Source organism: Balaenoptera physalus (assembly GCF_965194825.1).
Source record: "Balaenoptera physalus genome assembly, chromosome: 2".
Classification (NCBI taxonomy): domain Eukaryota; kingdom Metazoa; phylum Chordata; class Mammalia; order Artiodactyla; family Balaenopteridae; genus Balaenoptera; species Balaenoptera physalus.
The window spans coordinates 48049288-48071006 of NC_138883.1; the positions used below are offsets into that span (position 1 = coordinate 48049288).

General features: G+C 37.5%; 1 protein-coding gene and 1 long non-coding RNA gene across 7 annotated transcripts in view; one reads left to right on the forward strand and one right to left on the reverse strand.

The window, feature by feature from the left end:
* The window catches only part of LOC309654456, a 354889-nt gene that overhangs the window by 96525 nt on the left and 236645 nt on the right, over positions 1-21719 (reverse strand). The window lies entirely within an intron of this gene.
* The window catches only part of TXNDC16 (thioredoxin domain containing 16), a 120032-nt gene that overhangs the window by 31557 nt on the left and 66756 nt on the right, over positions 1-21719 (forward strand). For all 6 annotated transcript variants that reach the window (XR_014260243.1, XM_082448397.1, XM_082448399.1 and 3 more), the window contains exons 8-9: positions 3886-3976; positions 7744-7894. Coding sequence is in view for 5 of the 6 variants with exons in the window: in XM_082448397.1 (XP_082304523.1) it covers positions 3886-3976; positions 7744-7894 (242 nt within the window). In the remaining variant the exon portion in view is untranslated. The remainder of the gene's footprint in view (positions 1-3885; positions 3977-7743; positions 7895-21719) is intronic.

Here is a 21719-nt window from a genome sequence, read left to right on the forward strand (position 1 = left end):
ACTAGGGATATACATTTGTGACATAATGTTGTGAGGCCAGAGGAGACCATGAAGGGAGTGAGGCTGGATGGAAAAGAGAAGAAGGCTGAACTCATTAGATACTTCATCTTCCACAGGTCGGTAAAGGAGGCAGAAAGAATGGCCTGTGTGTAAGCAAAGTGATGATAGGATTTTAGTGACGAGATAGGAGCAGTTGTATCAAAGGATACTGAAAGGTTAATTAGGATAAGAACTACCAGTTGACCATTATGCTTAGCAGTATGGAAGTTACCCATGCCCTTGATGCACACAATTTTTGTAGAGTGGTTGGGGTAAATGCCTGACAGGGGTGTAAGAGAATAATAGGTAGAGAGCAACTGGAGACTGTGACTATAGAGACTCATCGGAGAAGTTTTCCTTTTAAGGGAAGGAAAAATATGGGGCAGTGGCTGGAAGAGTATGTGGGGTCAAGTGAAGAATTAAAAAAAAAATTTTTCTTCTTTATTTTTGGCTGCATTGGGTCTTCGTTGCTGTGCGCGGGCTTTCTCTAGTTGCAGAGAGAGGGGGCTACTCTTCCTTGCGGTGCGTGGGTTTCTCATGGCAGTGGCTTCTCTTGTTGTGGAGCACGGGCTCTAGGTGCACAGGCTTCAGTAGTTGCAGCACGTGGGTTCAGTAGTTGCGGCACATGGACTCTAGGGTGTGTGGGCTTCAATAGTTGTGGCTCGCAGGCTCAGTAGTTGTGGCTTGCAGGCTCTAGAGCACAGGCTCAGTAGTTGTGGTGCACAGGCTTAGTTGCTCCGTAGCATGTGGGATCTTCCTGGACCAGGGCTCAAACCCGTGTCCCCTGCATTGGCAGGCAGATTCTTAACCGCTGCACCACCAGGGAAGTCCTCAAGAATTTTTTAAGAAGCATATTTGTATGTTGACAAGAAAGTTCTTGTAACAAAAGGAAAATGCATCGTGGAGGAAAAAGAGGGCAGAATTACTGGAGCAACATCTTTGAATAGACTAGAGGAGATGGAATCTAGTGATCCGGGGGAGGGGTTGTTCTTTACTGGGAGCACAGAAAATTCGCCTATGGTATTAGAAGGGAAGACAGAATATGGACATCAATTTAGTTAAGGGGGCAGATAGATATGGTGCTGGGAGCTTTTTTGGGTTTTTCTTAATTTGTTCATTTTCTCAATGAAATAGAAATAAAGTGATCAGATAGTTTGAGGAAAGAAGAGATGAAATAGTTGTTTTAGAAGGCCTGAAAATAAAGAATGGTTGCTAGGCAGCAGTAATAGTTGATGCCAGTAATCTAAAGTGAAACCATTGACATGGTGATGCTAGCAGGTTCTTGTTTTCTTTCCTTTTTTTTTTTTTCCCCCAGCCATATTCACTTTCATGGATGTAAGTACAGAATAGGCAGATTATTTGATTTAACTTGGACTGTGTTTTAGCAAGACAGGCGGGGGAGTGATTATAAAGACTGACCATGGAATTTAAGCTGGGTTAGGAGGGAAGAGAGGACACGAGGTGGATAAAGGACAGTGAAAATGGTAGGACTGTACGTCCGGGAAGGTTAAAGTTATATACTAGACAGAGTGACCTGGAGATGGAAGGGTGTGTGTGTGTGGGTGTGTGTGTTGGGAGGAGTGCTGGACATTTTGGAGGGATTTGCAGTGATTGGTGATTACAAAGCCTGGAATGGGACCGTGGCAGTGAGTGGGTAAGGCAGGACTGAAGAGAGATCACTGGAATCTCCAGAGAAGACCAAGGACTGAAAGGCTAGGATTTTGCGAGGATCATCTATGGGGATAGTAAAATCACCAAGGTTATGATAGGAGTAGTATCGGAGAGTGTGACAGTGTGACAGAAGCGAAATTTTTCATGGAATGAGGGGGATTAACCCTGGCTCGGGTTGTAGATGACTCCAACAAGGCAGAGTGGTGAGTGGAATAATCTGATGATATGTGATTCAAGTGGTAGAAGATTAGGTCGGGGAGGGGAAGATAACTACCCAGAAATGGCAGTGAGGAGAAAAGGGAAAATAAGATATGAAAAGGAAGGAATCTTCAAAGAAATACTTTAAGAAAATTTCCCAGAACTGAAGGATTTTGAGCTTCCAAATTGAAAGGGCCCACTGAATCCCAGCAGAGTGTTTAAATGTAGAGCCACACCAGAGCATCTCATATTGAATTTTCAGAATATTGGGAACAAACGCTATTCTAAAATCTTCAAGAAAGGAAAAAATATTGCAGTTAAAGGATCAAGAATCAGAAGGCGGGACTTCCTTGGTGGCGCAGTGATTAAGAATCCGCCTGCCAATGCAGGGGACATGGGTTCAAGCCCTGGTCCGGGAAGATCCCACATGCCGCGGAGGAACTAAGCCCGTGTGCCACAACTACTGAGTCTGCACTCTAGAGCCTGCAAGCCACAACTACAGAGCCCATGTGCCACAACTACTGAAGCCCGTGTGCCTAGAGCCCATGCTCCACAAGAAGAGAAGCCACTGCAATGAGAAGCCTGCGCACTACAAGGAAGAGTAGCCCCTGCTCGCCACAACTAGAGAAAGCCCGTGCGCAGCAATGAAGACCCAACGCAGCCAAAAATAAATAATAAATAAATTAATTAATTAATTACAAAAAAAAAAAAAGAATCAGAATGGCTTTGGACTTCTCAGTTGCAGTCCTGGGAACTGAAGACAGTGGAGCAATGCTTTCAAAATTCTCAGGGGAAATGCTAGAATGCTACATGCCGACAACTATAGTTAGTTATGAAAGTAGAATAAAGACACTTTGAGAAGTGTAAGGTTGCAAAAAATGTGTATTCCATATATCCTCTCCCAGGAAAGAGCTAGAGAATGGGAGCAAGGGAACAAATTAGTCAAGAAGATGTGGGTAACAGGCCAAGGACCCAACGTAAGAGTGAGAATCAGAGCATCCCCAGGGTGACGATGAAGTGAGTCCCCAGGATGAAAGTTGTGCGGCGGGTCGAGCAGCAGAGTCCACATTGGAGCAAATCAGAAGGCTCTGAAAAAATGTCTGTCACAAGAGGGAATTGATAATATAACTGATGTATTTGAAGTATTCAGAGCGTTAGACAATTGTGGAAGAATTTAGGAATAAATTAGCAAGAAATCTAAACAAAAATTTAAAAAGATACCTATAACTGTAGTGAAAAAAATTTCAAAAGGAAATAGTATTTACTGAGTCCCAACAGTGTAAATCCTGACTATTGATCTAATAAAAATTAGGACTATATTGAGCACGTTGAGGGGATAGAATTGTGTATATTTGTGGAGTGGGGTTTTGGAAAGGAGAGCTAATTTATCACCTTCCATAGTGGGAAGTCAACAGAAAATACTAACACTAAAAAAAAAAAAAAAAATTCAGGAAATAAGAGTATAAGAAGGTCATTTAGAGACTTGGAGGTAAGTACCAAAAGGAAGAGTAAAAGAGTTGAAAGTAGCTGTCCCTTGGGAGTCGGAAATGGTGGTTGAGGGTAGAGGAACTGTTCATTTTCTTAATAACACCTTGTAGAGTTGTCTCTTTAAACTATATATAAGAATAAGTTTGATTAAAAAAAAACGAAGCCAGAAATAGTGTACACATATTTGTATATAAAATATAACATATGAAAGTTGTATGATGAACTCATATTGTCTTCCCTACTACTGGGAAGAAACTGTCACAGATTTGTCATATATTCTCAAGTATAGCTCATTTTCTGTTCCCTCTTAGTTCTTCTCTTACCTTGACTAGAACAGACTTTTTATAACTTCTTTAACTGCCTGCATTTTCCCAACTGGGATCCCTACAAAGGCTTTTTCTTTAAACATAATAGAGCATAAAAGGGTGTAGGAAAGTATTCTGAATAGAATAACTCCTCCTCTCTCCCAACTTCTTTCTCTCTCTTCAGAGCACAGAGCTGTCATGGAAGCTGCTTTTGTGTATGGGACCGCGTACCAATTTGTCTTAACCACAGAAATTGCCCTTTTGGAAAGTATTGGGTATGTATAAGAAGCATAAGTTAACAATTTTAAGTTCACTTATTTCACATTACTTATTCAGCATTTCCATCGTACTCCCACAGTGTGGACTCATCTGAGAGGAATCGTAACCAGATGTGAATATATAAGTGAAACCTGAAATCCTCTTCATCACTATTATCTGCTGTACTAAAATGAACTTAAATATACAGAAGGGATGTTAAACTAAGGTGAACGAAGGCAGTATGGATAAGCCACAAGACGTGATCCCTTGAGTGGCCACGTGTATTTTATGAATAGATCTGCCACAGTGATCAGATAGGTGATAAAATAACAGCTTTCATAACTAAGCTCCAGAGATTCTTCCTGAGAGTTCCATAAGTTACTATACCAGAAAAATCTTAAATATATTTGAGTACAGTTTTGAACAGAATGTTTTAAATGTTTAATTTTCTTGTCTAGTTTCTAGCTTACAATTTTAGGTAGAGACCTTCTTTGGACTGCTTTTGGCTGGGCAACCTAGGGTTAAAGTTTTTCTTCTGTTTAGTACATGGGGACACAAGGAATAACCAGTGCATTTGAAGACTTCTAAGTTTGGCTTCAAAATGCTCTTCAGGAAAATGAAAACAAAGCAGGGCAAAATGGTGATTGTGTGACCTTTTTAAACCACGCAAGCGTTTTTAACGAGCCCTCCTGCTCACCTCTCAGAAAATAGTGACTATTTGATATACCACACACAATTCAATTAATTAAATCCCAGACATTTTACAACTTTGTAAACATAGAGGTTAGTACACAGAAAACTGATAAAGTGAAACAATTTTTTTTTTTTTTTTTTTTTGCGGGGAGTGGATAGGCAGAGAGTGAAGTGCTTGCAAAGAAAAGTTATGTTTTTATTGCTCTGTACGACATTAACCAGCATTCCTTTTTCTATCTTCTTATTGAACTGCCATTCTGCTGGTTCCCTCAGTGAGTTAAATAAAACTTTGATGCATGTTTGCTATTTGTATAAGAATTAATGTTTTTAACAATTTGAGAATCACGCTGACAATACCCTAAAACTTTACAGTAAGTAGTCACTGAGTCTCAAGATACTTACAGTGAGCAGTAGTGTAGCCAGCTACTTTGCTACTCCCAATGTAGACTACCAATTTCCCATCTTGGAATGGGGGAACCTTGAGATTCTCAGTCCCATTATGATTCTGTGCTAGCCCCACACTTTCTCTGAGGGTTGTTTGTATTTTCTCTTGCATTACTAGCTTCTTTATTTTTCTGTTAATGAATAATTGCAAGTAACGGTGACATGCTTAAAACATAGAGGTTTGGTTATTTATTGGCAAGGTATAAGTCCTCTCATTTATTTTACAAATACTATTCAGCAAGACAGACTATATATTGATCTATGACTAAACATGGTAATGTTCTGGAAGGATTTATGCTTTCCCCCATTTTAAAAATGAGAATTTAAAAATGTACAGTTATTCTGTTTTTCATAAACTTTTGAGTACATGACATATTGGAGAAGTTTGCATTCTCATTTATTCATGGCTACAAAATGGTGAGGAGTCACATCTGGACCTGATGTGATAGGGAAGGACTGTGGATTCAGAATAATGTAGTCCTGGGACGTCACTTCTGAGTGAAGTAGTTAGTGATGACTTCGAGTTGTCTCCTAATGGGGAAGAGGTGAATGTATCTTTTCTTTCATTTGTTCTTTTTATTTTCTTCTTTCCTTTGGTCATTGTTTCATTCAACAAATATTTATTGAATGCCTTCTATGTTCTAGGCACTATCCTAGTTGCTGGGGCGATAACACTGAATAATCTAATATATTAATTGTTATATCATGTTGGACCTGAGTATGTTTGAAATGTCGGTTAAGAAGGGTATATATGCTCTGTAATGGCCTATATGGGAAAAGAATCTAAAAAAGAGTGGAGATATATATATATATATATCTGATTCACTTTGCTGTACACCTGAAACTAATACAACATTGTAAATCAACTATACTCCAATAAATTTTTTTTTAAATGGTAAAAAAATTTAAAAAGAAGAGTATATGTGATAGGTAGTACAAGAGGTAGCATGCTATAGAGACACCAGTACTTTCTGCTACCTCCCCATATTCCCTTCTTAAAGAATCTGTGTATAGGCCAAGAAGGGTGTTACCCCTACCTCATACATATCACAGTCAATTAAGTTGGAGGTGGCCACCTGACCTAGAGTCATCCAATCCATGGACTTACCTGAGCAGATAGGATGCCTTTTTCCAGGAACTTGGAATTGGGCATGGAGAAGCTGGACTATACAGCATTTTGGCTCTCTTGCCCGCAGGAATGTTTTGCGCATGTAGAAGTAAAGCAGAGAGAGCGGGGAGGTAAAAAGTGTTGATGGCCAAATGTCCCTGACCTCTTGCTGTTCAGATCTATACATTTATTCTGTGATCCAGTTACTTGAATTTTCCGTGTATTCTGTGAGATGCTCTTCTGAACTACGAGTAAATCCCCCTCACTGCCACCTTTTTGGTGTCTGTTACCTACAACCAAATGATCCCTGATTAAATAACTTTCCAACATTATTTTACTCTTTCAGAGGTTATGATAGGTAGTCCAACCTCAGCTGGGTCCTCTTGCTCTCAACACTTTCCTTTCAGCAATATGTGACTATTTATGGTTCCTCTCAAAAAGTTATACACTTTGATTGGGTCTTGGCTCTATAGTTCCTTTTGTCTGAAATACCCATTAGTCTTATCTTCTTGGAGAAGTCATTCTCTCTTACTGTTTTCAGTCTCTATGATGATCTCCCTTCCCTTCCCTTTCTTCTCTTTCCTGACTTGAGGCAGAATGAAATATTTCTTTGTTTCTCATAGCACTTTGTATATTCTAGCACTTATGAATCACATTTTCATTTTTTTACAAAATATATGTCCTTTAGCCTAAGCCCCTCAAGGATTTGAATCATCTTATTCATCTTATTCTCTTATATTCAACATAGGGCCTAACAGTGTAGGCATTAAGTAATCTTTGAATGATCATTTCTTTAATCACTGAATATATTAGAAATTACTTTGCAATTAAATTTGAAATCAGTGAATCTTGGAGCTCAGTTGAAGCATGTGTCAAGAATTAAAATAATATTGTAAAAATAAAAATTTGCAGTATTTTGCCAAACTCTACTAATGCCATATGGAGATTTATAAAATGCTATTTTAATTTTGGCAAACCTTACTTACTCACTCTAAGTTTATCTTTGAATTCTCTTGAAGGGAATGCCAAAACTCAAATTATAAGCCATATTTGCTGAGTTTTGTAATATTTCAGATACAAACTCACTAACTCCCACAAAGTGTCACATGGTTTCTATTTTAAGGCATGTTTTGGCTGAAGTTTATTCAAAACAGATTTGGGTTTAAATTAAACCTAGAAAATTTGTGTTACAAAGCTTTATTTATTTAGCACAGCTATAGAAAAGCTACTATATTTTAAGGTAATCTCATTGTCCTCAAGGTGACAGTCTTTTATCTAAAAAAAAAGATTGTGTAGACCTGTCTCTAATTTAGAAGCTACCATATGAAAGAGTTCAGGAAAAAAACTGTTTATACAACTCAGAAATTTCTTATATCCTCTTTTTTGCTTAGGTCCATTTTATTTTGTTATATTGTTTTAGGATTTTAACAAAACAGTAATTCAAAAGCATGGACAAAGAGATTTGTTATATCTTTCTGCATGGTAGAAGGATCACACGTTGAACTTCAAGTGGGTCTGTCCCTAATTTTTAATTTACAGCACTGAAGATATAGAATACGCACATCTCTATTTTTTTCATTGTAAACCAGTCTTGGACTTGACCCAGCAATGTAGGAGAACACTAATGGAACAGTCATTGACTACACTGAACATTCATCGTTTTATGAAGACAATGGAAGCACCTCTGCTGGTATGTGTCTTATTTAAATATATTAGATAATTCATATATAAGATTTATTGTTTTGATTCACAGATATGCATTTTACTTAGATGAGCTATATCTTTCCCCCTTGGACATATTTATTTCATTTAGGCAGATTTAGGAGTAGTACCTTATTAAAGGTAGAATAGAAGATAGACTGTATTCATAAAATGATATTTTAATGCCTTGAAATGTTGTTGTTTTGAAAATGCCTTGAAGTGCTGTTCTTTTGAAATCCAATATAGCACTGTAATTATAATGGTAGTTGTAATGAACTGTGGAAATATTCTGTGGTAGTTATAAAGAACTGTGACCATTCTAAGATCACAAAGATTACATCATGGGTTAAGAAAAGACCTCTTTTGTGAATGTTTTGATCCCTGTTTTAAAAGTTCCTAAATATTGGAACTATAGCATTTCTGGTGCCCCACTTCCCTTACTGTCAGCCTGGAAGAATTTTAGAGAGACTCAGTAGGTGATCAGCAGACTTTTCTCTCTGAAAGTTCGAAGGGTTGTCCTGAGCATATGTAAAACCTTCAGTAGGCCTTCCCACTCACTATGTCCTTTTTAAATAAAAATTGTGCATATGTGCCATAAATAATCCAAACAGTGCAGCAAAGTATAAAGAATAAAAAATTTAAAAGCCACCAGTTCCCATCATTCAGAAATGAACTGTTAGATGCACACCAGTCATCTCTGCATCCATATAGATACATACGGATAGAGGGATGAATGGATTAATGGACATATATTGCATGAGTTACTTTATAGTAAGAAACATTATATTTAATCTTATTTGAATTTAAGAGAAGAAAAAGAAACTGATGTGAAACTAGAGGAATTATGGAACTTTTGAGAAATTGTTTCTTCATCAGAGGGCTTTTTAGGAAATATTGTCTTAAGTGTTGAAGTGATTGTGAACAACATTAAGAAATGAAAATCATTATTTAAAAAACTACATATTTCTATTTTAGCTAATGTTGATTTACTCTTTGCTGTGAAAGATGAGAATACTAACTTCTTACATTTATTTCCATCTCAGCTCCTCTTACCCTCCAGATTTTAGTTTTGTGTTATTTTACATTGTAAAGGTTATAATATTTATACTGTGTTCTATAACCATAATTCCCACTTTAAAAAAAAGCCTTTCTTCCACATTTAAATAGATTCAGAGCTCACCAGCCCCAATTTTACTGGCTTCATTCCTGAGTTCTTTATTTTGGTCAGTTTTTATTTGGTTAGATTTTGGCTTCAAACAACTAAAAAAAAGAAGCAGTATGTAGATCTTTTTTCCTTTCCTTTCACTGGGGTACGAGAGGGGACATTTATCTTATTTCCATGGGGAGAATATCCTCTGAATTTGGTTTGATCTTCCATTTCACCACAAATCCCAGGTCAGTTCCTTGTACAGTTCTTCACCATTTCTCTCCCTCCTCATTTCCTTTTCTTCCAATGTTGAGATATTAAGAATTCTTAGGATTTTATCTATTCACCAGTAGACATTATCTATAAACATTAATAAAAAATGGAAACTGGGATTCAGACTTTTGGTAAATTCTGGATGCATGATCACTGCAATTATATGCATTATTTTACTTCTAAGCATGTGAAAATAGATGCAGGTTGAAGTTTTTGTGTGTGCATTTGTGTGTGTGTATTTGTATCTATTTTAAGTAGATAGGGTACTTGGGTGTTTAATTATTGTAGATATAAAAGCACAACTGCATCTTATAATCATGATAGGGGCATGTCATTTTAAGTCTTGACAAACTGAAAACAAATCTTAAGCATAGGAATTTTAAGTGATTTCAATCTTAAGTCAATTAAGTGAGATTCTGGCAGGCATAGAGTTACCCTAGATGCCTTCTTAAGATTCCCAGCAATGAAAACAGATGGGAAAATGGTACAATTATTGTGCTGTTGGCTAATACCAAGGACATTTTGGAATGCTGATGATCTTCTCTATGATCAGTTTATTCTGATAGATAGAAAAATTTTATCTGAATACTAGGAAGAATCTTCAAGTGCAAATACCTGATAAAATATTTTAAAATAGATAAATTATTATATAATCATTTTCCTGTAAATTTTTATTTATTTTTTGTTTGTGCATCTGAGATAGCTCTCTGTCTCAGACAGATCCAAAACACTTGACTTAATTTAAGCCTATTCTTATATAGGTAATTAGAAGGATGCTATTATGGTTTATTCAGTTAACTTCTATTATTTCTTGCAGGCTCATGTGGCAGTGTACAATATTCTATAGCAAGGTGTTGGCTCCTGACATTATTGTCTCATATCTTTTTTTTTTTATTGTGGCAAAAAATGCAATTTACCCTCTTCACAATTTTTACAAATATACAGTACAGTATTGTTCACTATATGCGCGTTGTTGTACAAGAGATCTCTATAACTTTTCCATCTTGAATGACTGAAACTCTGTATCCATTCAAAAACAACTCCCCTATTCTCCTCTCCTCAGCCCTGGCAAGCACCATTCTACTTTCTGCTTCTGTGAGTTTGGTTACTTTAGAGACCTCTTATAAATAGAATCATGCAGTTATGTCTTTTTATAATTAGCTTATTTCACTTAGCATGATGTCCTCAAGGTTCATCCATGTTGTAGCATTTGTTAGGATTTCCTTCTTTTTTAAGACCAAATAATATTCCATTGTGTGTGTGTGTGTGTTTGTGTGTACAGATGTACATGTATCAATATCACATTTTACTGATCCATTCATCCATTGATGGATGTTTAAGTTGCTTATACATCTTGACTATTGTGAATAATGCTACAATGAACATGGGTGTGCAAATATCTCTTTGAGATCCTGTTTTCTTTTGGATATATACCCAGAAATAGGATTGCTAGATCATATGGTAGTTCTATTTTTGATTTTTTGACGAATCTCTGTACTCTTTTCCATAGTAGCTACACCATGTTACATTGCTGCCAGCAGTGTGCAAGAGTTCCATTTTTCTCCACATCCTTGCTCATACTTGTTGTTTTCTGTTGTTTTTGTTATTGTTTTTTTAATACTAGCCATCCTAATGATTGTGAGGTGATATTTCATTGTTGTTTTGATTTGTGTTTCATTGATGATTAGCGATATGGAGCATCTTTTCATATGCTTGTTGGCCATTTATATATCTTCTTTGGAGAAATATCTGTGTAAGTCCTTTGCCCATTTTTTAATTGGTATTTTTATTACTGTTGTTAAGTTGTACGAGCTCTTTAAATATTCTGGATATTAACCCCTTATCTGATACATGATTTGCAATATTTTCTCCCATTTCATAGGTTACTTTTCCACTCTATTTATTGTTCCCTTTACTGTGCAGACATTTTTAAGTTTGATGTAGTTCCATTTGTTTAGTTTTCCTTTTGTTGCCTGTGCTTGTGGTGTCATTTTCAGGAAATCATTTCCATTCCAATGTCATGAAGATTTCCCCCTATTTTTTCTTCCAGGAGTTTTATAGTTTCATGTTCTACATTTAGGTCTCTAATTCATTTTTTTTTTTATTTCTGAGATACACATTTTAATGTAATAACTAGGATTATTACTTATAACATTATACCAGAACATATAAGATTTTTAGAAACTTCATGTAATGTCTGAAACATTTATATTAACATATTTCTAATTCATTTTGAGTTAATTTTTGTATGTGGTGTAAGATGATGCTTCCTCTTGATTCTTTTGCATGTGGATATCTAGTTTTCCCAACACCATTTGTTGAAGAGACTATCCTTTCCCCATTATATAGCCTTAGTGCCCTTGTCAAAGATCAGTTGACCATATATGCAAGGGTTTATTTCTGGACTCTCTATTTTGTTCCATTAGTCTATATGTCTGTCTTTATGCCAGTACTACACTGTTTTGATTACTGTAGCTTTGTAATATGTTTTGAAATCAGGAAGTGTGAGGCCCCAGCTTTGTTCTTCTTTCTCAATATTGTTTTGGCTATTTAGGGTCCCTTGAGATTCCATATGTATTTTAGGATGGTTTTTCTATTTCTGCAAAAAATGCCATTGGGATTTTGAGACGGATTGCATTGAATCTCTAGATGACTGGGTAGTATGGGTAGTATTTTAATAATGTTACATCTAATCCAAGAACATGAACATGAATGGGATGTCTTTCCATTTATTTTTGTCTTCTTTTCTTTCTTTCAGCAATGTTTTGTAGTTTTCAATGTACAAGTCTTTCACTTCCTTGGTTAAGCTTATTCCTAAGTATTTAATTCTTTTTGATGCTCTTATAAATGGGATTATTTTCTTAGTTTTCTTTTCGTATTGTTCATTGTTAGTGTAAGAAACACAACTGATTTTTGAGGGTTGATTTTGTATCCTGCAACTTTTCTGAATTTATTCATTAGTTCTAATAGTATTTTTGTGGAATCTTTAGGGTTTTCTACATATAAGACCATGTCATCTGTGAACAGAGAAAATTTTATTTCTACCTTTCCAATTCGAATGTTTATTTCTTTTTCTTGCCTAGTTGCTCTGACTAGGACTTCCAGTACTATGTTGAATTCAGGTGGCAAGAGTGGACATCCTTGCCTTGTTCCTGATCTTAGAGGAAAAGCATTCAGTTTTTCACATTGAGTATGTTAGCTGTAGGCTTTTCATATCTGACATTTATTATATTGAGGTAATTTCCTTCTCTTCCTAGTTTTTTAATGTTTTTATCATGAAAGAGTGTTGAATTTTGTCAAGTGCTTTTTCTGTATCAATTGAGATGATTATGTGATTTTTGACCATTGTTATGTTAACGAGGTGTATTACAGTTATTGATTTTCATATTTTTTTATTACATGTGTACATAATTATTTTACTGTAGTAAGAATATAATATCAAAATAGGGCAAAGATACTATATACACCCACATAGAAAATTAGCTATTGATGGAAAATGTTTACATTTGAATAGCAATCAAAACTAAAATTTAGTTTTTTTCCTCTATTTTCAATTTCTTTAAGAGGTTTCTTTTTTTTTTTAATTTTCTTTTATTTATTTTTTTATACAGCAGGTTCTTATTAGTCATCCATTATATACACATCGGTGTATACATGTCAATCCCAATCTCCCAATTCATCACACCACCACCCCCGCCAGCCCTGCCGCTTTCCCCCCTTGGTGTCCATACGTTTGTTCTCTACATCCGTATCTCTATTTCTGCCTTGCAGACCGGTGCATCTGTACCATTTGTCTAGGTTCTACATAGATGTGTTAATATACGATATTTGTTTTTCTCTTTCTGACTTACTTCACTCTGTACAACAGTCTGTAGGTCCATCCACGTCTCTACAAATGACCCAATTTCATTCCTTTTTATGGCTGAGTAATATTCCATTGTATATATGTACCACTTCTTCTTTATCCATTTGTCTATCGATCGACATTTAGGTTGCTTCCATGACCTGGCTATTGTAAATAGTGCTGCAGTGAACATTGGGGTGCATGTGTCTTTTTGAATTATGGTCTTCTCTGGGTATATGCCCAGTAGTGGGATTGCTGGGTTATATGGTAATTCTAGTTTTAGTTTTTTAAGGAACCTCCATACTGTTCTCCATAGTGTCTGTATCAATTTACATTCCCAGCAACAGTGCAAGAGGGTTCCCTTTTCTCCACACCCTCTCCAGCATTTGTTGTTTGTAGATTTTCTGATGATGCCCATTCTAACTGGTGTGAGGCGATACCTCATTGTAGTTTTTTTTTTTTTTTTTTAAGAAATTTTTTTTTTTTAATTTTATTTTGTGGCTGTGTTGGGTCTTCGTTTCTGTGCGAGGACTTTCTCCAGTTGTGGCAAGTGGGGGCCACTCCTCATCGCAGATGCGCGGGTCTCTCACCATCGCGGCCTCTCCCACTGTGGAACACAGGCTCCAGATGCGCAGGCTCAGCAATTGGGGCTCACGGGCCCAGCTGCTCCGCGGCACGTGGGATCCTCCCAGACCAGGGCTCGAACCCGCATCCCCTGCACCGGCAGGCGGACCCTCAACCACTGCGCCACCAGGGAAGCCCCCTCATTGTAGTTTTGATTTGCATTTCTCTAATAATTAGTGACGTTGAGCAGCTTTTCATGTGCTTCTTGGCCATCTGTATGTCCTCTTTGGAGAAATGTCTATACAGGTCTTCTGCCCATTTTTGGATTGGGTTGTTTGTTTTTTTAATATTGAGCTGCATGAGCTGTTTATATATTTTGGAGATTAATCCTTTGTCCATTGATTCATTTGCAAATATTTTTTCCCATTCTGAGGATTGTCTTTTCATCTTGTTTGTAGTTTCCTTTGCTTTGCAAAAGCTTTTAAGTTTCATGAAGTCCCATTTGTTTATTTTTGTTTTTATTTCCATTACTCTAGGAGGTGGATCAAAAAAGATTTTGCTGTGATTTATGTCAAAGGGTGTTCCTCCTATGTTTTCCTCTAAGAGTTTTATAGTGTCCGGTCTTACATTTACATCTCTAATCCATTTTGAGTTTATTTTTGTGTATGGTGTTAGGGAGTGTTCTAATTTCATTCTTTTACATGTAGCTGTCCAGTTTTCCCAGCACCACTTATTGAAGAGACTGTCTTTTCTCCATTGTATATCCTTGCCTCCTTGGTCATAGATTAGTTGACCATAGGTGCGTGGGTTTATCTTTGGGCTTTCTATCCTGCTCCATTGATCTATATTTCTGTTTTTGTGCCAGTACCATGTTGTCTTGATTACTGTAGCTTTGTAGTATAGTCTGAAGTCAGGGAGTCTGATTCCTCCAGCTCCGTTTTGTTCCCTCAAGACTGCTTTGGCTATTCGGGGTCTTTTGTGTCTCCATACAAATTTTAAGATTGTTTGTTCCTGTTCTGTAAAAAAATGCCATTGGTAATTTGATAGGGATTGCATTGAATCTGTAGATTGCTTTGGGTAGTATAGTCATTTTCACAATATTGATGCTTCCAATCCAAGAACATGGTATATCTCTCCATCTGTTGGTATCTTCTTTAATTTCTTTCAACAGTGTCTTATAGTTTTCTACATACAGGTTTTTTGTCTCCCTAGATAGGTTTATTCCTAAGCATTTTATTCTTTTTGTTGCAATAGTAAATGGAAGTGTTTCCTTAATTTCCCTTTCAGATTTTTCATCATTAGTGTATAGGAATGCAAGAGATTTCTGTGCATTACTTTTGTATCCTGCAACTTTACCAAATTCATTGATTAGCTCTAGTAGTTTTCTGGTGGCATCTTTAGGATTCTCTATGTATAGTATCATGTCATCTGCAAACAGTGAGAGTTTTATTTCTTCTTTTCCAATTTGTATTCCTTTTATTTCTTTTCGTCTCTGATTGCTGTGGCTAGGACTTCCAAAACTATGTTGAATAATAATGGCAAGAGTGGACATCTTTGTCTTGTTCCTGATCTTAGAGGAAATGCTTTCAGTTTTTCACCATTGAGAATGATGTTTGCTGTGGGTTTGTCATATATGGCTTCTATTATGTTGAGGTAGGTTCCCTCTATGCCCACTTTCTGGAGATTTTTTTATCATAAATGGTTGTTGAATTTTGTCAAAAGCTTTTTCTGCATGTATTGAGATGATCATGTGGTTTTTATTCTTCAGTTTGTTAATACAGTGTATCACATTGATTGATTTGCGTATATTGAAGAATCCTTGCATCCCTGGGATAAATCCCACTTGATCATGGTGTATGATCCTTTTAATGTGTTGTTGGATTCTGTTTGCTAGTATTTTGTTGAGGATTTTTACATCTATATTCATCAGTGATATTGGTCTGTAATTTTCTTTTTTTGTAGTATCTTTGGTTTTGGTATCAGGGTGATGGTGGCCTCATAGAATGAGTTTGGGAGTGTTCCTTACTCTGCAATTTTTGGGAAGAGTTTGAGAAGGTTGGGTGTTAGCTCTTCTCTAAATGTTTGATAGAATTCACCTGTGAAGCCATCTGCTCCTGGACTTTTGTTTGTTGGAAGATTTTTAATCACAGTATCAATTTCATTACTTGTGATTGGTCTGTTCATATTTTCTATTTCTTCCTGGTTCAGACTTGGAAGGTTATACCTTTCTAAGAATTTGTCCATTTCTTCCAGGTTGTACATTTTATTGGCATAGTGTTGCTTGTAGTAGTCTCTTAGGATGCTTGTATTTCTGCAGTGTCTGTTGTAACTTCTCCTTTTTCATTTCTAATTTTATTGATTTGAGTCATCTCCCTCTTTCTTTTGTTTTTTTTCTATTATTTATTTATTTATTTTGGCTGTGTTGGGTCTTCGTTTCTGTGCAAGAGCTTTCTCTAGTTGCAGCAAGCGGGGGCCACTCTTCATCATGGTGTGCGGGCCTCTCACTATCGCGGCCTCTCGTGTTGTGGAGAACAGGCTCCAGACGCGCAGGCTCAGTAATTGTGGCTCACGGGCCTAGTTGCTCCGCGGCATGTGGGATCTTCCCGGACCAGGGCTCGAGCCCGTGTCCCCTGCATTGGCAGGCAGATTCTCAACCACTGTGCCACCAGGGAAGCCCCTCCCTCTTTTTCTTGATGAGTCTGGCTAATGGTTTCTCAATTTTGTTTATCTTCTCAAAGAACAAGCTTTTAGTTTTATTGATCTTTGCTATTGTTTTCTTTGTTTCTATTTCATTTATTTCTGCTCTGATCTTTATGATATCTTTCCGTCTGCTAACTTTGGGTTTTGTTTGTTCTTCTTTCTCTAGTTCCTTTAGGTGTAAGGTTAGATTGTTTATTTGAGATTTTTCTTGTTTCTTGAGGTAGGCTTGTATAGCTATAAAGTTCCCTCTTTGAACTGCTTTTGCTGCATCCCATAGGTTTTGGATTGTCGTGTTTTCATTATCATTTGTCTGTATGTATTTTTTGATTTCCTCTTTGATTTCTTCAGTGATCTGTTGGTTATTTAGTAACATATTGTTTAGCCTCCATGTGTTTGTGCTTTTTCAATTTTTTTCCCTGTAATTGATTTCTAATCTCATAGTGTTGTGGTCAGAAAAGATGCTTGATATGATTTCAGTTTTCTTAAATTTACTGAGGCTTGATTTGTGACCCAAGGTGTGATCTATCCTGGAGAATGTTCCATGCACACTTGAGGAGAAAGTGTAATCTGCTGTTTTTGGATGGAATGTCCTATAAATATCAATTAAATTTATCTGGTCTATTGTGTCATTTAAAGCTTGTGTTTCCTTATTAATTTTCTGTTTGGATGATCTGTCCATTGGTGTAAGTGAGGTGTTAAAGTCCCCCACTATTATTGTGTTACTGTCGATTTCCTCTTTTATAGCTGTTAGCAGTTGCCTTATGTATTGAGGTGCTCCTATGTTGGGTGCATATATATTTACAATTGTTATATCTTCTTCTTGGATTGATCCCTTGATCATTATGTAGTGTCCTTCCTTGTATCTTGGAACATTCTTAATTTTAAAGTCTATTTTTTATGATATGAGTATTGCTACTCCAGCTTTCTTTGATTTCCATTTGCATGGAATATCTTTTTCCATCCCCTCACTTTCGGTTTGTATGTGTCCCTAGGTCTGAAGTGGGTCTCTTGTAAACAGCATATATATGGGTCTTGTTTTTGTATCCCTTCAGCAAGCCTGTGTCTTTTGGTTGGAGCATTTAATCCATTCACGTTTAAGGTAATTATCGATATGTATGTTCCTATTACCATTCTCTTAATTGTTTTGGGTTTGTTTTGTAGGTCCTTTTCTTCTCTTGTGTTTCCCACTTAGAGAAGTTTCTTTAGCATTTGTTGTAGAGCTGGTTTGGTGATGCTGAATTCTCTTAGCTTTTGCTTGTCCTTAAAGCTTTTGATTTCTCCATCGAATCTGAATGAGATCCTTGCCGGGTAGAGTAATCTTGATTGTAGGTTCTTCCCTTTCATCACTTTAAGTATATCATGCCACTCCCTTCTGGCTTGTAGAGTTTCTGCTGAGAAATCAGTTGTTAACCTTATGGGAGTTCCCTTCTATGTTATTTGTCATTTTTCCCTTGCTGCTTTCAGTAATTTTTCTTTGTCTTTAATTTTTGCCAATTTGATTACTATGTGTCACGGCATGTTTCTCCTTTGGTTTATCCTGTATGGGACTCTCTACACTTCCTGGACTTGGGTAGCTATTTCCTTTCCCATGTTAGGGAAGTTTTCAACTGTAATCCCTTCAAATATTTTCTCAGGTCCTTTCTCTCTCTCTTTTCCTTCTGGGACCCCTATAATGCGAATGTTGTTGCGTTTAATGTTGTCTCAGAAGTCTCTTAAGCTGTCTTCATTTCTTTTCATTCTTTTTTCTTTATTCTGTTCCGCAGCAGTGAATTCCACCATTCTGTCTTCCAGTTCACTTATCCATTCTTCTGCCTCAGTTATTCTGCTATTGAGTCCTTCTAATGTATTTTTCATTTCAGTTATTGTGTTGTTCATCTCTGTTTATTTGTTCTTTAATTCTTCTAGGTCTTTGTTAAACATTTCTTGCATCTTCTCGATCTTTGCCTCCATTCTTTTTCCGAGGTCCTGGATCATCTTCACTATCATTCTGAATTCATTTTCTGGAAGGTTGACTATCTCCACTTCATTTAGTTGTTTTTCTGGGGTTTTATCTTGTTCCTTCATGTGGTACATAGCCCTCTGCCTTTTCATCTTGTCTACCTTTCTGTGATTTTGGTTTTTGTTCCACAGGCTGCAGGATTGCAGTTCCTCTTGCTTCTGCTGTCTGCCCTCTGGTGGATGAGGCTATTTAAGAGGCTTGTGCCAGTCTCCTGATGGGAGGGACTGGTGGTGGGTAGAGCTGGCTGTTTCTTTGGTTGGCAGAACTTAGTAAAACTTAATCCACTTGTCTGCTGATGGGTGGGGCTGGGTTCCCTCCTTGTTGGTTGTTTGGCCTGAGGCGACCCAACACTGGAGCATACCTGGGCTCTTTGGGGGGGCTAATGGCGGACTCTGGTAGGGCTCATGCTAAGGAGTACTTCCCAGAATTTCTGCTGCCAGTGTCCTTGTCCTCACAGTGAGACACAGCCACCCCCCGCCTCTGCAGGAGACCCTCCAACACTAGCAGGTCGATCTGATTCAGTCGCCTATGGGGTCACTTCTCCCTCCCCTGAGTCCCGAAGCGCACACTACTTTGTGTGTGCCCACCAAGAGTAGAATCTCTGTTTCTCCCAGTCCTGTCGAAGTCCTGCAATCAAATCCCGATAGCCTTCAAAGTCTGATTCTCTAGGAATTCCTCCTCTCATTGCTGGACCCCCAGATTGGGAAGCCTGACATGGGGCTCAGAACCTTCACTCCAGTGGGTGGACTTCTGGGGTATAAGTGTTCTCCAGTTTGTGAGTCACCCACGCAGCACTTATGGGATTTGATTTTATTGTGTTTGCGCCCCTTCAGCCGTCTCATTGTGGCTTCTCCTTTGTCTTTGGGTGTGGAGTATCTTTTTTGGTGAGTTCCAGTGTCTTACTGTCGATGATTGTTCAGCAGTTAGTTGTGATTCCGGTGTTCTTGCAAGAGAGAGTGAGAGCACGTCCTTCTACTCCGCCATCTTGAACCAATCCTGATTTTCATGTGTTGAACCATCCCTGCATCCCAGGAATCAGTCCCTCTTGGCCATGGTGTTTATTCCTTTTAAAGTGTTGTTGAATTCATTTTATTAGTATTTTATTGAGGATATTTGCATCAGTTTTCATCAGGGATATTGGTCTGTAGTCTTCTTTTCTTATAATATCTTTGTCTGGTTTTGGTATGAGAGTAATGTTGGCCTAATACAATAAGTTTGGAAGTGTTCCCTCCTCTTCATTTTTTTGAAGAGTTTGAGAAGGATTGGCATTAATTCTTTTGAAATGTGTGATAGAATTCTCCAGTGAAGTCATCTCTGCCTGCACTTTACTATGTTAGGAGATTTTTGATTGCTGATTCAATCTCTCCTTACTAGTTATATGTTCAGAGTTTCTGTTTCTTCTTGATTCAGTCTTCTTTTTTTTTTTTTGGCCATGCTGTGTGGCATATGGGATCTTAGTTCCCCAACCAGGCATCAAACCTGTGCCCCCTGCGCTGGGAGCACGGAGTCTTAACCACTGCACCACCAGGGAGGTCCTTGATTCAGTCTTGGTAGGTGTATATGTCTAGGAGTTTATCAGGTTCTTCTAGTTTATCTAATTTGTTGGTGTGTAATAGTTCATAGTAGTCTCTTATAATCCTTCATTTTCTTATATCGTTTTTTGAAAATTTCTAAGTTGTAATCTCACCCCTAGTGCAAGAGTGCTTCTGTCACTTTTGTATATTTTATACTAATTTATAATTTAAAAAATATATACATATTTTTATAGATATATAAAATTATTAGTAATTTTTATGGTACTATTAGCAATCTTCTTGGTACTATTCTATTACTTTTTCTACCTATCAAGGACATTTGTAATTTTGTCTTTTGTCTAATGGAATGGATTATAACTTTATAATTAAGGAACCACGGGGTTTTAGAAGAAGTATACCAGCTTGTATGGAAAGGGACAGAAACAGCACAAAATGAAAAGAAGTCTTTAGACTCCCCGTATTCTATGGACAGGAAATGACTGAGAAGTCTGCTCAGCTGCAAACACAGGCTCCTTTTTTTGTAAACAAGAAAGGATGAGTTGGAGGGCAGGTCAAGAGCCCAAATATGTAACCCAGAGCCTCAGAGAACAAAGCCTTAGGGAGTAGGACTGAGCCCTAATCAAGGAACTGGCCCATATGCCTGGATGGGCTTCAGAATCCCTACACACTAGTGACCATTTTATGCTTCTGCTTTCTCCCCTTTCAAACAGTAATATATATAGTGGTTATCTTTTGCCTGTTCCATCATTGTCTATTGAGAATGGGGAAAAATAATTCATTCATTTCTTCAAATTGAGAGGAACCGTTCTCAAGGAGCTATATCCAAGAGACCACACTAGACCTGAATGTAGATGATGAGATCTTAGAGTTTGCATTGGTCTCAAAGTCTGATGGGATGAGGCTTGGAAATCTTGGAGAGAAGTGTGGTTTGCATGTGATAGGGGTGGAAATTGTAGCCAGAGAGTAGACCATTGACTACAACAATTCACATCTGTCCCACTTGCAAAATATACTCACTTCTCTCTCCAAGCCCCCCAAAGCCTCATCCTATCAGACTTTGATTAAATTTCCCAAAGGTGGCAATAACAACTCTCTCATCTCATAAACTCTTATCATGTGACTTTATCAATGTGCCTGTCCAGTGGTAGAGTCTATGTCTTCTCTCCTTGACCATGATTGAGCCTTTGTGACTGCCTTGACCAGTAGAATAAGGCTGAAATGATGATATGTGGCTTCTGAGGCTGTATGTCATAAAATGCCATGTGCTTCTGCCTTGCTCTCTTTGATTGCTCATTCTTGAAACCCAGCTACTTTACTGTGAAATTAAGCCTGAGGAGAAGTCATGTGAAGAGAAATTGAGGTCCGCAGCCCACAGTTCTGGCTGAGCTCATAATAGTCAGCAACAGCTTGCTAGCCAGTGAATGAGCCATCTTTAAAGTGGAACCTTCACCCTCCAGTCGAAATGCCCCACTAATGCAATGTGGACCAGAGATGAGCTTGCAGACATATGGACAAAAGAAATGATTCTTGTTATTTTAAGCCATCAGGTGTTGGCGTGCTTTGCTACATACACAGTGATAGATGCTTGGAACACACCCTCATCTGTTTCTATGGCATTAACTACACTGATTCTCAGATTTGAATTTTCAGGTCAGATGTTTCTTCAGAGTTCCTGTCCCATATATTTAACTACTAACTAGATGTCTTTCTCCTAAGCTCTACATGCCCGACATTAATGTGTTATCCTTTACC